At 45.8% G+C, this 17,039-nt stretch overlaps 1 protein-coding gene across 3 annotated transcripts in view; it reads left to right on the top strand.

Annotated features, from left to right (window-relative positions):
* Positions 1–4,511: 4,511 nt before the first annotated feature.
* med16 (mediator complex subunit 16) overlaps positions 4,512–17,039 on the top strand; it is a 41,698-nt gene continuing 29,170 nt past the window's right edge. For 2 of the 3 annotated variants that reach the window (XM_080212704.1, XM_080212706.1), the window contains exons 1-3: positions 4,512–4,670; positions 8,075–8,182; positions 9,110–9,279. In XM_080212704.1, the coding sequence (XP_080068830.1) occupies positions 4,535–4,670; positions 8,075–8,182; positions 9,110–9,279 (414 nt within the window). In that variant the 5' untranslated portion in view covers positions 4,512–4,534. The other variant, XM_080212705.1, reaches the window with a different exon arrangement.

Below are 17,039 nucleotides of genomic sequence, written 5' to 3'. Positions count from 1 at the left end.
CAGTAGTATTTCAGCTCCATGATTTTGGGAACACTGCCATCCTGTTCAGCTCTTAAACAGCATGAAAATCAGCCATTAGAGATTCAAGACTCAGAGATTTAACGTGTTCTGTCTGACCCTCCAGTGCAATATTGAGAGAGGATTTTCCCCATCAATAGTGCGGTTGATGAATGTTAAGAGTTTGCTCCCATGTAATATGGTACTGCCTGGCCATGCCCCTGACCATCCGGCGGCTTCAAAGGCCACCAATTTCCCTCCAGCATGACCATGGCACCTGGTCCACAGTACTCAGCGCAATTGTGTTTCTCACTGGTGTGACATCTTGCAGATAAGGGGTTAAGCAGCCCTGGGGCAGAAGCAGCCATCCCGAACATGCTAATTATATTTAAATAAAGTAATTGTATTTTCACTGGCAAAACAGGGCCAGGAAGATGGCAAATTGATTTGCGCCTGATGTGACTTGGATATTTGGCCTCACCCGATCGATCGGCGTGGCGAGCTGATAAAATTGGGCACAATAAATTCCCCAAAAAATTCTAAGTGTTGAATTTGTGTGGAAATTGGAGTAAATCACACTTTTTTAGTGGGAGTTTAGAGAAGAATCTCACACACTATGGTGCCTCAGTGTAAATGGTATTAAAAATCAGGGGGCAGGACCTATCCCTGATGGAGAGGCCCACAGCATAGCACTGAGTGAGCCATGCAGCCATATGTCAGCTCCGAGATTGATGCCAGCACAGTGGCCCCTGACTGCCAGCCTCCTGATTGCTGGCCAGCTCGACGGCTAGCCAGCCCTGTAACCCCCACATCACTGGCCCTCCGAGCCCTCCACTGCCTGATAGCTGGCCTCCCAAGGATGCCTGGGCCCAGCCCTGCACCCCACCCCCCATCCCAGCAGCCCCAATCTATAGCCCACCCTCCCAACCAGCAATTGTGAAACCTCCCTCCCGCAGCCCTGACCCCATGCCCCTCCGATGGCTAGCACCGATTGTGGCCTTCCTCTCTCGTCAGAGCTGGCGAAGGGTCATCTAGACTCAAAATGTTTGCTCTATTCTCACCTTAAAAATGTTGTCAGACCGGCTGAGACTTTCCAGCATTTTCTGTTTTTGTTCCTTATTCCAAAATCCAGTGTTTTGCTTTTACTCAACCTAATAATGATCTGGAGGTGGGGCAGGCTGTTAACGTGCAAATAAGTGCGGCGTGCAGGAATGGAACGGCCATAATTATGGGGGATTTCAATCTACATATTGATTGGTCGACCCATGCTGGACGCGGTGGGCTCAAGGAGGAGTTCTTGGAATGCTGCTGGGATAGTTTCCTTGAACAGTGTGTGTTGGAGCCGACGAGGGAGCGGGCTATCTTGGATCTGGTGTTATGTAATGAGGCGGGTAGAATTAGGGACCTTGTGGTGAAGGATCCTCTTGGAGAGAGTGATCATTGTATGGTGGAGTTTCTGGTGCAGATGGAGGAGGAGAAAGTGGGTTCCCGGACACGCGTCCTTTGTTTGAACAGAGGGGAGTACGGTAGGATGAGAGAAGAATTGGTGAATGTTGACTGGGGGAGCGCGTTGGGAGGTAGGTCTGCTGAGGAGCAGTGGAGGAGCTTTAAGGAGATCTTTCTTGGTGCTCAGCAGAAATTTATTCCGATGGTTAAAAAGGACCGTAGGAGGAGAGGTAATAAGCCGTGGATAACGAAGGAGGTGAAGGAAAGTGTTAAATTAAAAGCGGAGGTGTTTAGAGTAGCTAAGAGTAGTGGGCGAGAAGAGGATTGGGAGAGGTTTAAATGTCAACAAAGATTGACAAGTTGATAAAGAAGGGTAGGATAAACTATGAAGCTGGGCTAGCGCTTAATATAAAAAAGGATAGCAAGAGTTTTTATAAATATATAAAAGGGAAGAGGCTGGCTAGGGTGAACGTTGGACCCTTAGAGGATGAGAGGGGCAACTTAGTGGTAGGGGATGGGGAAATGGCTGAGGTCTTGAATAACTTTTTTGTTTCGTTCTTCACGGAGGAGGACATGAATAATTTGCCGGGTGTTAGCGATGGAAAGGTGGTAGGATTGGAGGGTCTCAATGACATTATTGTTACTAGAGAGGCGGTGCTCGACAGACTGGAGGGACTGATTGTGGACAAGTCCCCAGGACCGGATGGAATGCATCCGAGGGTTCTGAAAGAAATGGCAGAGGTGATAGTGGATGCCTTGGTGATTATTTTCCAAACGTCGCTGGATTCCGGGGAAGTGCCGGAAGATTGGAAAACGGCTAATGTTACACCGTTGTTTAAGAAGGGTGGCAGGCAAAAGGCAGGGAATTATAGGCCGGTTAGTTTAACATCTGTTGTAGGTAAAATGTTAGAATCCGTCATCAAGGAGGAAATAGCAAGGCATCTTGAGGGGAATTGCTTGATAGAGCAGACGCAGCATGGTTTCGTTAAGGGGAAGTCGTGTCTGACAAATTTATTGGGGTTCTATGAGGATGTGTCTAGGGCGGTGGATAGAGGAGAGCTGGTGGATGTGGTCTTTCTTGATTTTCAGAAGGCGTTTGACAAGGTACCTCACAAGAGGTTATTGCAGAAGGTAAGGGGGCATGGAGTTGGGGGTAGGGTGTTAGCGTGGATAGAGGATTGATTGTCAAATAGGAGGCAGAGAGTGGGGGTTAATGGGTGCTATTCGGATTGGCGGTTGGTGACTAGTAGAGTGCCCCAGGGGTCGGTGCTGGGGCCTCAGCTATTTACCATTTATATAGATGATCTGGAAGAGGGAACCGAGTGCATGGTGTCGAAATTTGCTGATGACACCAAGATTGGTGTGGAGAGTCTGCAGAAGGATCTAGATCGGCTGGGCGAATGGGCCAGGAACTGGCAAATGGAATTTAATGTTGGCAAGTGTGAAGTGGTCCACTTTGGTAGGAATAATGGTAGGAAGGACTATTACTTACGTGGCGAAAAACTGCAGCAGGCGACGGTGCAGAGGGACCTCGGGGTCCTTGTGCATGAGTCGCAAAAACCCAGCCTGCAGGTGCAGCAGGTGGTCAGGAAGGCGAATGGGATGCTGGCCTTCATAGCGAGGGGGATTGAATATAAAGGTAGGGAGGTCTTGCTGCGGCTGTATAGGGCATTGGTGAGGCCGCAGCTGGAGTACTGTGTGCAGTTTTGGTCGCCGTACTTACGCAAGGATATTTTGGCCTTGGAGGGAGTGCAGAGGAGGTTTACTAGGCTGATACCGGAGTTGAGGGGGTTGAGCTACGAGAGGCTGGATAAACTAGGCTTGTACTCGTTAGAGTTTAGGAGAATGAGGGGAGATCTCATTGAGACGTATAAGATGATGAATGGGATGGATAGGATAGAGGTGGAGAGACTCTTCCTGCTCAGAAAGGACAGTAGGACAAGGGGGCACAGCCTCAAGATAAAGGGGGGGGCGGTTTAGAACGGAGTTGAGGAGGAACTTCTTCACTCAAAGGGTGGTGAATCTCTGGAATTCTCTGCTCGTTGAGGTGGTGGAGGCTGCCTCGCTAAATATTTTTAAGACACGGGTTGATGGGTTTTTGATAAGCGAGGGGATTAAGGGTTATGGGGAGAGGGCGGGAGTGTGGAACTGAGCCACGACAGATCAGCCATGATCTTATTGAATGGCGGGGCAGGCTCGAGGGGCTAGATGGCCTACTCCTGCTCCTATTTCTTACTTTCTTATGTAATATATCTCTCACAATTTGCTTTTCCACCTTACCAGCCCTTGGTAGTTATAAAGGTCTAAAAACAAATTAATTGGACAACAATATCATGATGATTTGAAGAAAAAAAATCTAATGACTACAATATATTGAAAACTAAACATTGCTTCTATATATTTAAATCAATTGGCAATCTGCAAAATTTGTTAATTAAAATACCTTTTTTATATGGGAATTGACACTGGCAGCAGTTCAGCAAAAGTGATCCTAGAAAAGTAATTTCCATGAAAGAAATTTTGTTTAAAAAGCGATACACATCGAAAGCAATGAACTGCTATTCCTAATAATAACTTGTCATTCTATTTGCTCAGTTACTGAGAGCTGTAAATATATGTATCTGGAAAAGGGGGAACGTTGCAAATAAAAACTGGAATATGGCAGCATTTATAAAAAGAAAATTCACATTAAGATTGAAACTGGAATGATTGCCCCCTTATAAATACAAAAACACTTTAACAATAATGTTAAAACACAGAATCCGTCAATTTGCTGGTATTTATTGTCTAATTGGAGCACAAAGAACTGAACGCGCGCCTGCACTCTGAGTGTGATGGGCACCGGGCGCCTGCGCTCTGATTTGAAGAGGGGTTGGGCGCGCTTGCACTCACGGAAGTCTCATGGAACTAGATGTGTGAGGTACGCTTTCCCTTTGAGTGTGCGGGATCCAGACGCGCCTACGCTGAGGAAGAGAAACCAGATGCGCCTGCGCACTGAGTGCGAGGGACGGCGCCCCGGGTATGAGCGGGTCCGGGTGCGCATGCGCTCTGCCTGCGTGTGAGGGGCAGACAGTGGCTGGGAGCAGTAAACATGGATGTTGCGTACGTCTGTGAGTGGGAAAAGCGGCCGAAGAGTAATTACTGTCCGTCTGTACCGCTGGTGTGTGCTTGGTCTTGCAGAAACCTTGTTGCCTTCAGCACGGACCTGAAGAACGAGGAGGAGCAAGGTGGGAATTTGGGTCTGGTCTGTCTCGGCTTTCCATTGTACTGGCTCAGTGATGGGAAAGTTCTGGAAGTCTAACGTTACCGCAGTTTATTGTAAGAATCCCGCATTTCTGTAATACGGAATTATTTCGAAAAACTTCATGTGCAATGTGTGACTGTTACCTGGAATGAAATGCTAACCTGTTTACACAGAACAAGATCTCATAACAATGAATCAAAATGACAGACTTATTTTTAGTGATTTTGGTTAAGTAATATTAAGTTGAATATATGTTATGTTATATAGTGGACAGTACTCTTACTTCTGAATCAGATGGTTGTGTCTTCAAGCCTCAGTTAAGGACTCGAATACAAATCTAGGCTGATGCTTCAATGAGTGTAATGCTGAGGGAATGCAACACTAAAGATGCTACCTCTGAATGAGCTATTAAATTGAGGTCCTCTGAAGTGGATGTTTAAGATGCCAATGCACCATTTTAAAGGAGAGCATGGAAATTCTTGCTAGTGTACTGATTAATATTTATCTTTCAACCAATGTATTGTTGCTTGTGGGACTTTGCTCCACACAAATTGGGTTCAGCTGTGTCTCCTATATCACAGTGGTGGCTGTACTGCAAAAGTATATTGACAAGTGCTTTGAGATATCCACAGTTATGAAAGGTGCTACATTGATATTTAACATGGTGTCATGAAGTCTTGTGGCATCAGGTCAAACATAGACAAGGAAACTGCTCATTGTCATGTACCATGTGCCTTACCCCCTCAGCTGATGAATCAGTACTCCTCCATGTTCAACAGCACTTGGAAACATGGAGGGTGGCAAGGGCCCAGAATGTATTAAATGTAGCAAAACCTGAACAATATTCAGGCTTGCGTTGACAAGTGGCAAGCAATATTTGTGCCACACAAATGCCAGACAATAACCATATCCAAAAAAAAGGATTGACTATCACCCCTTGACATTTAGTGGCATTGCCATTGCTGAATTCCCCAGTATCAACATGGTGAGTTACCATTGAATAGAAATTGAACTGGACTAGCCATATAAATGTTGTGGCTACCAGAACAGGTCAAAGGCTAGGAATCCTGTGGTGAGTAACTCACCACCTGCCTTGCCAAAGCCTGTTCGCTATCTAAAGGCACAATACAGGAGCGTGATGGAACTCTCCACTTGTCTGGATGAGTGCAGCTCCAACAGCAGTGAAACTTGACACTGAGCACAAAGCAGCCCTGCTTTGCAAACATTCAATCCCTTCGCCACTGATGAACCGTGGCAGCAGTGTGTACCATCTGAAAGATACACTGCAGGACTCAACAAGGTTCCGTAGGCAGTACCTTCCGAACTCAGAATCACTACCATCTAGAGCAGCAGATATCTGGGAACACCACCACAGGAGGTTCCTCTCCATGTCACTAATGACCCTGACTTGGAAATATATTGCTGTTCCTTCACTGATAGGTCAAAATCCCGAACAGCACTATGGATGGCACGTTGGTGCAGTGGTTAGCACTGCTGCCTCACAATGCCAGAGACCCAGGTTCAATTTTGGTCTTGGGTCACTGTCTGTGTGGGGTTTGCACATTCTCCCTGTATCTGCATGAGTTTCCTCTCATGCTACAAAGATGTACGGGTTAGGTTGATTGGCCTTGCTAAATTGACCCTAGCTTCAGGGGGATTCACAGAGTAAATGTGTGGCCTTCGATGCGATTGTGGTTGGTACAGACTCTAGGCCCATCGAGTCTATGATTCTACACCTCAGGGACTGCACCGGTTGAAGAAGGCAGCTCACAACCACCACCTCAACGGCAACTGAATAGGCAACAAACGCTGATCTAGCCAGTGAAACCAACTTCCCATAAATAAGTAACAAAAAAAATATAATTTTTTCCTTGCACTTGTGTTTTAGACTTAACAGTATTAAACAATTTGCTTGTAATGCAAAGTCCAGTTTTGTGGAGTTTTAGGAAGATGTTTTCTTTTGTTAGAATTACTGTATGTATCAAATGGGACAGGGTATGTTCAGTGCCATCAATCAGCATGTAGAGGAGTAACTGGCTCTGAATTACAAAATTTAAAATTTATTAAACTAAATCCCAACCCTAAGTAAATTCTCTATACCATATCTGCAAATAAAGAAGTTTCTTTCAAATATATTTGAGTAACACAAAATACAGGCATAGTGGCTTGGCACAGGACCAGAGATCCAGGTTTGATTCTGGTTCTGGGTGACTGTGGAGTTTGCATGTTCTCCTAGTGTCTGTGTGGATTTCCTCTGGGTGTTCTGGTTTCCTCCCATGATCCTATGATGTGCATGTTCAGGGGATTAGCAATGGTAAGGGATTACAGGGATAGGGTGGGGACATTCCTGGGTAAGATGGGCAGCGCGGTGGCACAGTGTTTAGTGCTGCAGCCTCATAGTGCTAAGGATCTGGGTTCAACTCCATCTTCGGGTCACTGAGTGTGTGGAGTTTGCACGTTCTCTCCATGTCTGCGTGGGTTTCCTCCGGGTGCTCCAGTTTCCTCCCACAGTCCAAAGATGTACAGGTTAGGTTGATTGGCTAGACTAAATTAACCTTAGTGTCAGAGGAATTACAGGGTAAATGAGGATTATGGGACTGGGTGGGATTGTCGTTGGTACAGATTCAATGGGCCGAATGACCCCCTACTGTACTGTAGGGATTCTATGATTCTCTTTTGGAGAGTTAGTGCAGACTTCATGAGCCGAATGGAGGCCTCCTACACTGTAGGGTTTCCATGGATACATGTGATTATGGAATTAGTGATGCCACAACTACATCTGTAGCACTTAAGTGAGGAGTTGGTAAAGAGATTGCAGTCAGAAAAGCCTTAAAATGTGAGAGTACTGCAGTAAAATAAAAATATTCACAGTACTGATTGCATGCTGTGGCTGCACAATTATTGGTGTAATTTGCTCTGATATGGATTTTAAAAATGTTTCCCTAAACTCTGCCTCTGGCTGAATTTGAACTTGTTAAAAGCTGTCAGCTAGAGGTGAATGTTGCCAATTGAACCATGCCAATGCAGTGCATTTAACACAAGGAATTTTCACCATATTGGGTTTTACTGGGTTATCATTGCTTCATACTGATGAATTCTGTCAAGCTCAAAACTTTATCATTCCTTAACTTTTGTATTCTTGCCCAATTTAAGTGGGGTCAGACTTTTACTGAATTCTGACGCATCCGCCTAAAACCACATATTTGTTTCTTTTTCATGTGCTCCCTTGACCCTCTGTATGTTCTAAGCATTAAGTGTCTTTTGCTTTAAACCCAACCACCCTGCTCCCAGTATTGTTTTACATTAGATTATTGTTGATTAAGTTGAAAATCTTTTAAGCTGGTGAGGCTAAACAGTGTCCCTAAACAGTCATACTCCTCCTTACAGAACTTACTTATATGATTCACATTTTGGACACTGAGCATCCCTGGGATGTTTATTCCATCAACTCAGGACACCATGAAGTGATTACATCTCTGGAATGGGATCAATCTGGTAAGCCTTTTGTTTTGGTTAACCTATAAATGTGATACAGTGCTGCCCCAGTATCACCAGATTGGAACATAAAACGATAAGGCTGGTATAGGTATACTAGAGCACCAGAAATATGATTAACAAGTAACTATGCATAATACATTACACAAGTAATTATAATATATGCAAATCAGTTATCCTGTCTACCTGGCAGTGTCCAATGACACTGAAGGCCTCAACTGAAGATCTGAACTGCTAAATGTTTCTCCCCTATTATCTATCCGTTTATGAAAAGGTGTGCTGGGAGATAACCTTTTTTTAAGCACCTGAGAATCTTAAGGGAATTATGCTTAGTGGTGTATGTCGTAAGCCATAAAACTCTTGTTCTTGATTTTACTACATGATGCAGAGGAACTCTACCAGTGTGGTGGCACAGTGGTTAGCACAGCTGTCTCTCAGTGCCAGGGACCCGGGTTCAATTCCCAACTGTGTCACTGTGCAAAGTCTGTACGTTCTCCCATGTCTGCGTGGGTTTCCTCTGGGTGCTCTGGTTTCCCCCCTCAGCCCGAAAGACATGCTGGTTAAGTGAATTGACCACGCTAAGTTCCCCCTCAACGTACCTGAACAGGTGCCAAAGTGTGGCGAATAGGGGATTTTCACCGTATCTCAATTGAAGTGTTGATGTAAGCCTACTTGTGACACTAATAATTAAACTTCAAACGAAGAGTTTGCATAATGTGATTTTTTTTTTCTTTTTATTCCTTTCATATTTTCTTTTGGATAGCCACAATTATGTTGACTGATGTATCTCTGGTTTCACATTTAATGTAATCGTGTAAGGGAACATTAGTTTGGAACTGAATCTTTCCATAAGCACTAAAATGTATCTTTATGAATTGAGATGTTGTTTCTAACTGTAATTTTCCTCTACATCTGTCTCTTTGAAAGGTTCCCGGCTATTATCTGCTGATGCTGATGGTCGGGTGAAATGCTGGAGTATGACTGATCACCTCGTAAACAGTTGGGATAACATCGTTGGGAGTTCAGTTGATGGGGACCCTATTGTAGCCTTGTCATGGTTACACAATGGTGTCAAGTTGGCCTTGCATGTTGAAAAGGTTTGCGTTATTGTCAAAATCTTGAGTATTATTTTAATTATGTCAACATCCAAAGTTTTTGTTAGTTAAATCTAATACCTCTATTCTACTGATGGGACCGCAACATAAGAACATAAGAAATAGGAGCAGGAGTAGGCCATCTAGCCCTTCGAGCCTGCCCCGCCATTCAATAAGATCATGGCTGATCTGTCGTGGCTCAGTTCCACATTCCCGCCCTCTCCCCATAACCCTTAATCCCCTTGCTTATCAAAAACCCATCAACCCGCGTCTTAAAAATATTTAGTGAGGCAGCCTCCACCACCTCAACGGGAAGAGAATTCCAGAGATTCACCACCCTTTGAGTGAGGAAGTTCCTCCTCAACTCCGTTCTAAACCACCCCCCCCCCCTTATCTTGAGGCTGTGCCCCCTAGTCCTACTGTCCTTTCTGAGCGGGAAGAGTCTCTCCACCTCTATCCTATCCATCCCATTCATCATCTTATACATCTCAATGAGATCTCCCCTCATTCTTCTAAACTCTAACGACTACAAGCCTAGTTTATTCAGCCTCTCCTCATAGCTCAACCCCCTCAACTCTGGTATCAGCCTAGTAAACCTCCTCTGCACTCCCTCTAAGGCCAAAATATCCTTGCGTAAGTGCAGCGACCAAAACTGCACACAGTACTCCAGCTGTGGCCTCACCAATGCCCTATATAGCCGCAGCAAGACCTCCCTACTTTTATATTCAATCCCCCTTGCGATGAAGGCCAGCATCCCATTCGCCTTCCTGACCACCTGCTGCACCTGCAGGCTGGGTTTTTGCGACTCATGCACAAGGACCCCAAGGTCCCTCTGCACCGTCGCCTGCCGCAGTTTTTTGCCACGTAAGAAATAGTCCTTCCTACCATTATTCCTACCAAAGTGGACCACTTTGCACTTGCCAACATTAAATTCCATTTGCCATTTCCTGGCCCATTCGCCCAGCCTATCTAGATCCTTCTGCAGACTCTCCACACTCTCCGCACAATTTGCCGTTCCCCCAATCTTGGTGTCATCAGCAAATTTCGACACCCTACACTCGGTTCCCTTCTCCAGATCATCTATATAAATGGTAAATAGCTGAGGCCCCAGCACCGACCCCTGGGGCACTCTACTAGTCACCATCCGCCAATCCGAGTAGCACCCGTTAACCCCCACTCTCTGCCTCCTATTTGACAACCAATCCTCTATCCACGCTAACACCCTACCCCCAACTCCATGTCCCCTGACCTTCTGCAATAACCTCTTGTGAGGTACCTTGTCAAACGCCTTCTGAAAATCAAGAAAGACCACATCCACTGGCTCTCCTCTATACACCGCCCTAGACACATCCTCATAGAACTCCAATAAATTTGTCAGACACGACTTCCCCTTAACAAAACCGTGCTGCGTCTGCTCTATCAAGCAATTCCCCTCAAGATGCCTCGCTATTTCCTCCTTGATGACAGATTCTAACATTTTACCTACAACAGACGTTAAACTAACCGGCCTATAATTCCCTGCCTTTTGCCTGCCACCCTTCTTAAACAATGGCGTAACATTAGCCGCTTTCCAATCTTCTGGCACTTCCCCGGAATCCAGCGTCGTCTGGAAAATAACCACCAAGGCATTCACTATCACCTCTGCCATTTCTTTCAGAACCTTCGGATGCATTCCATCCGGTCCTGGGGACTTGTCCACAATCAGTCCCTCCAGTCTGTCGAGCACCACCTCTCTAGTAACAACAATGTCATTGAGACCCTCCAGTCCTACCACCTTTCCATCACTAACACCCGGCAAATTATTCACGTCTTCCTCCGTGAAGACCGAAACAAAAAAGTTATTCAAGACCTCAGCCATTTCCCCATCCCCTACCACTAAGTCCCCCCTCTCATCCTGTAAGGGTCCAACGTTCACCCTAGCCAGCCTCTTCCTTTTTATATATTTATAAAAACTCTTGCTATCCTTTTTTATATTAAGCGCTAGCCCAGCTTCATAGTTTCTCCTACCCTTTTTTGTCAACTTCTTTGTCAGTCTTTGTTGACATTTAAACCTCTCCCAATCCTCTTCTCACCCACTACTCTTAGCTACTCTAAACGCCTCCGCTTTTAACTTAACACTTTCCTTCACCTCCTTCGTTATCCACGGCTTATTACCTCTCCTATGGTCCTTTTTAACCATCGGAATAAATTTCTGCTGAGCACCAAGAAAGATCTCCTTAAAGATCCTCCACTGCTCCTCAGCAGACCTACCTCCCAACGCGCTCCCCCAGTCAATATTTGCCGATTCTTCTCTCATCCTACCGCACTTCCCTCTGTTCAAACAAAGGACACGTGTCCGGGAACCCACTTTCTCCTCCTCCATCTGCACCAGAAACTCCACCATACAATGATTACTCTCTCCAAGAGGATCCTTCACCGCAAGGTCCCTAATTCTACCCGCCTCATTACATAACACCAGATCCAAGATCGCTCGCTCCCTCGTCGGCTCCAACACACACTGTTCAAGGAAACTATCCCGGCAGCATTCCAAGAACTCCTCGAGCCCACCGCGTCTGACATGGGTCGACCAATCAATGTGCAGATTGAAATCCCCCATAATTACAGCCGTTCCATTCCTGCATGCTGCACTTATTTGCGCGTTAACAGCCCGCCCCACCTCCAGATCATTATTTGGGGGCCTATAGACGAAACCCACCAGCATCTTCCTCCCTTTGCTGTTCCTAATCTCTACCCACAACGATTCCACGTTCTGCTCCTTGGCTCCAATATCATCCCTTGCTACCACCCTGATGTTATCCTTAATCAGCAGAGCTACGCGCCCCCCCCTTCCCTCCCGCCTATCCTTCCTAAACACTTGATACCCCTGGACATTCAGCTCCCAGTCCCTGTCACCTTGCAGCCACGTCTCTGTAATGGCCACCAGATCATATCCATTTGTGTCGATGTGTGCCATCAACTCATCCACTTTATTCCTAATGCTTCGCGCATTCAGATAAAGCGCCTTCATCCCAGCCTCCACCCGGACCCTATTTGCCAGAACGCCACCAACCATACTCACGCCCCCTACTCCCTTTATTATTGGGACATCCTCGGCCTCCTCCCTTATCCGTACCATCTCCTTAACTTTAGACCCCGTAATGTCACCTACTCTCGCACCCTTTCCTCCCCACACACACACACCCCCCCCAATTAGTTTAAAGCCCTGTCTACAGTCCTAATTACACGAGTTAACAATACAACAATAGTCAAATAATCATCTCTTACTGAAAAGGAATGGAGTGCTTAATTGGACAAGGGCCAATTACATCCAAATTGATAGGACCTGAGGAGTGTGGATTGGGAGCAGCTATTTGTGGGCAAATCCATGTCTGGCATATGGGAGGCTTTTAAAGGTCAGTTGGTTGAAGTGCAGTACAAGCATGTCCCTGCAAAAATGAAGGATAGAAATGGTATGGATGAAAGGGAAATTGTAAACTTACTCAAAAGGTAAAAAGAAGCATACACTAGGTCTCGACATCTAAAAACTGACGAAACCTTTGAGGACTATAATGAAAGTAGGAAGGAACTTAAATGTGGAATTAGGAGGCCTAAAAAGGGCCATGAAATGTTTTTAGCAAACAGGATCACGGAGAATCCCTAGGCTTTTTGTGCATATATTAGGAGCAAGAGGGTAGCAAGAGAAAAACTAGCCCCACTCAAGGGAAAAGGAGGGAAGTTGTGCGTGGAGCCACAGTAAGTGGGTGAGATAAGTGAGTAAGTGCAGGAATAACAGATGTGTCGAGTATAGGGCTAATGGGAGGACTCTGAATAGTGTGGATGAACAGAGGGATCTAGGTGTATGTGTACATAGATCCCTGAAAGTTGGGAATCAATTAGATAAGGTTGTTAAAAAGACATACGGTGTCTTGGCGTTTATTGGTAGGGGGATTGAATTTAGGAGTCGCAGCGTCATGTTGCAACTGGACACAACTCTGGTGCGGCCGCACTTGGGGTATTGTGTGCAGTTCTGGTCCCCACATTATAGGAAGGATAAGAACATAAGAAATAGGAGCAGGAGTAGGCCATCTAGCCCTTCCAGCCTGCCCCGCCATTCAATAAGATCATGGCTGATCTGTCATGGCTCAGTTCCACTTTCCCGCCCTCTCCCCATAACCCTTAATCCCCTCTCTCATCAAAAACCCATCAACCCGTGTCTTAAAAATATTTAGCGAGGCAGCCTCCAGCACTTCAACGGGCAGAGAATTCCAGAGATTCACCACCCTTTGAGAGAAGAAGTTCCTCCTCAACTCTGTTCTAAACCGCCCCCCCTTTATCTTGAGGCTGTGCCCCTTAGTCCTACTGTCTTTTTTGAGCGGGAAGAGTCTCTCCACCTCTATCCTATCCATCCCATTCATCATCTTATACGTCTCAATGAGATCTCCCCTCATTCTTATAAACTCTAACGAGTACAAGCCTAGTTTATTCAGCCTCTCCTCATAGCTCAACCCCCTCAACTCCGGTATCAGCCTAGTAAACCTCCTCTGCACTCCCTCCAAGGCCAAAATATCTTTGCGCAGGTGCGGTGCCCAAAACTGCACACAGTACTCCAGCTGCAGCCTCACCAATGCCCTATACAGCTGCAGCAAGACCTCCCTACTTTTATATTCAATCTCCCTCGCTATGAAGGCCAGCATCCCATTCGCCTTCCTGACCACCTGCTGCACCTGCAAGCTGGGTTTTTGCGACTCATGCACAAGGACCCCGAGGTCCCTCTGCACCGTCGCCTGCTGCAGTTTTTCGCCATTTAAGTAATAGTCCTTCCTACCATTATTCCTACCAAAGTGGACCACCTCACACTTGCCAACATTAAATTCCATTTGCCATTTCCTGGCCCATTCGCCCAGCCTATCTAGATCCTTCTGCAGACTCTCCACACCCTCCGCGCAATTTGCCGTTCTCCCAATCTTGGTGTCATCAGCAAATTTCGACATCATACACTCGGTTCCCTCCTCCAGATCATCTATATAAATGGTAAAAAGCTGAGGCCCCAGCACCGACCCCTGGGGCACTCCACTAGTCACCATCCGCCAATCCGAGTAGCACCCACTGACCCCCACTCTCTGCCTCCTATTTGACAACCAATCCTCTATCCACGCTAACACCCTACCCCCAACTCCATGTCCCCCGACCTTCTGCAATAACCTCTTATGAGGTACTTTGTCAAACGCCTTCTGAAAATCCAGAAAGACCACATCCACCGGCTCTCCTCTATCCACTGCCCTAGACACATCCTCATAGAACTCCAGTAAATTTGTCAGACACGACTTCCCTTTAATGAAACCGTGCTGCGTCTGCTCTATCAAGCAATTCCTCTCAAGATGCCTCGCAATTTCCTCCTTAATGACGGATTCTAACATTTTACCTACCACAGACGTTAAACTAACCGGCCTATAATTCCCCGCCTTTTGCCTGGCACCCTTCTTAAACAACGGCGTAACATTAGCCGTTTCCCAATCTTCCGGCACTTCCCCGGAATCCAGCGACGTCTGGAAAATAACCACCAAGGCATCCACTATCACCTCCGCCATTTCTTTCAGAACCCTCGGATGCATTCCATCCGGTCCTGGGGAGTTTGGAGAGGGTGCAGAGGAGGTTTACCAGGATGTTTCCTGGTATGGAGGGGAGGTCCTATGAGGAGAGACTGAGGGATTTGGGGTTGTTTTCGTTAGAAAGAAGGCGGCTAAGAGGGGATCTTATTGAAACATATAAGATGACTAGAGGTTTAGATAGGATGGACAGTGATAGCCTTTTTCCTCGGATGGAGAAAGCTAGCACGAGGGGGCATGGCTTTAAATTAAGGGGGGGTAGTTATAGGACGGATGTCAGGGGTAGGTTCTTTACCCAGAGGGTAGTGAGGGATTGGAATGCCCTGCCTGCTGCAGTTGTAAATGCGCCTAGTTTGGGGGCGTTTAAGAGATCCGTGGATAGGTTTATGGATGGAAAGGGATTGGTTTAGGTTAGAGGGTCATTGTTTTTTAACTGGTCGGCGCAACATTGTGGGCCGAAGGGCCTGTTCTGCGCTGTTATGTTCTATGTTCTAATGAGTAGTCTGTCGGTTTTCACCAAAGAGAAAGATATGATGGATGTTGACATCAGGGAAAGGTGTGTGAATGCTCTAAAGAATGTCAATATATCAAAGGCGGAAGTGTTGAGTATCTTAAATTGCATTAAGATAGACAAGACCCTAGGGCCAGATGGGATCTATCCCATGTCACTGTGGGAGACAAAGGAAGAAATAGCTGGGGCCTTAACAGATATCTTCACACCCTCTTTGGTTATTCTCCTGTGGTCAATGTTGTTTCCTTGTTTAAGAAAGGAAGCAGGGATAATCCAGGAAATTATAGGCTGGTGAGCCTAACGTCAGTGGTGGGGAAGCTTTTGAGAAGATACTGAGGGACAGGATCTATTTACGTTTGAAAGAAATTGGACTAGATAGTGACAGGCACCATTGTTTTGTACAAAGAAGGTCGTGTCTCACTAACTTGATTGAGTTTATTGAAGCAGTGACAAAGATAATTGAGGGAAGGGCTGTGGATGTAGTTTATATGGACTTTAGTAAGGCATTTGGCAAGGTCCCACATGGCAAACTGGTACAAAAACTAAAATCACGTGAGATTTAGGGTGGACTGGCTAGATGGATACAGAACTGGCTTGGTTATATAGAAGATAGTAAAAGTGGAAGTGTGTTTTTTCAGAATGGAAATCTGTAGCTAGTGGCGTACCACAGGGATCAGTGCTGGGACCTCTGTCATATATATAAATGCTCTGGAGGAAAATATAGGAGGCCTGATGAGTAAATTTGCAAATGACACGAAGAATGGTGGAGTTGTTAGTGCCGGGGATTGTCAGAGGATACAACGGGATATAGATTGGAGATTTGGCACAGAAATTACAGATGGTGTTTAATCCAGACAAATTATGCATTTTTTGGAGTATCAAATTTAGTTGTGAATTATACTGGAAATGTCAGAACACTTAAGAACCTTAACATACAGAAGGATCTGGGCATGCAGGTCCACAGTCCCCTAGAAGTGGCAACACAGCTGATGAAGAAAGCATATGGAATGCTTGCCTTCAGCTGGGTCATTGAGTACAACAGTTGGAAAATATGTTGCAGCTATATAAAATTTTGGTTAGGATGCATTTGGAGTATTGCATGCAGTTCTGGTCAACATATCTGCAGAAGGACATGGAAGCTTTGGAGAGCATGCAAAGAAGGCTCTCCAGCATGTTGCCTGGTCTCGAGGATGTTGACTATGAGGAGAGATTGAATAAACTAGGATTGTTTTCGCTTGGAAAAATGGGGGCTGAGGGGAGAGCTGATAGAGGTCTACAAAATTACCAATAGACAGGGTGGATAGTCCGAGGCCTTTTCTTAGGTGGAAGCATTAATTACAATCGAGGTGAGAGGGTGACGGTTTAAGGGAGATGTGCGGGGAAAGATTTTCAAGCAGAAAGTGGTGGATGCCTAGAATGAGCTGCCAGTGGAGGTAGTAGAAGTAGGCATGTTAGCAACATTTAAGAGGCACCTAGATAGATAAATGAATAAGGAAGGAATAGAGAGATACGGACCAAGTAAGAACAGAAGGTCTTTTAGTTTAGTTAGGGCATCATGATTGGCACATTGGAGGGCCAAAGGGCCTGTCCATGTGTTGTACTTTTCTTCCTTCTTTGAAATGTGTTTACCTGTGACAGAAATGGTCTGTGAACTCAATTATTTTGGC

Source organism: Carcharhinus amblyrhynchos, chromosome 26 (assembly GCF_965287045.1).
Source record: "Carcharhinus amblyrhynchos chromosome 26, sCarAmb.v2.hapA, whole genome shotgun sequence".
NCBI lineage: Eukaryota > Metazoa > Chordata > Chondrichthyes > Carcharhiniformes > Carcharhinidae > Carcharhinus > Carcharhinus amblyrhynchos.
Note: the sequence above shows the minus strand (reverse complement) of the source record. Positions and strands in the feature narration are given on the sequence as shown.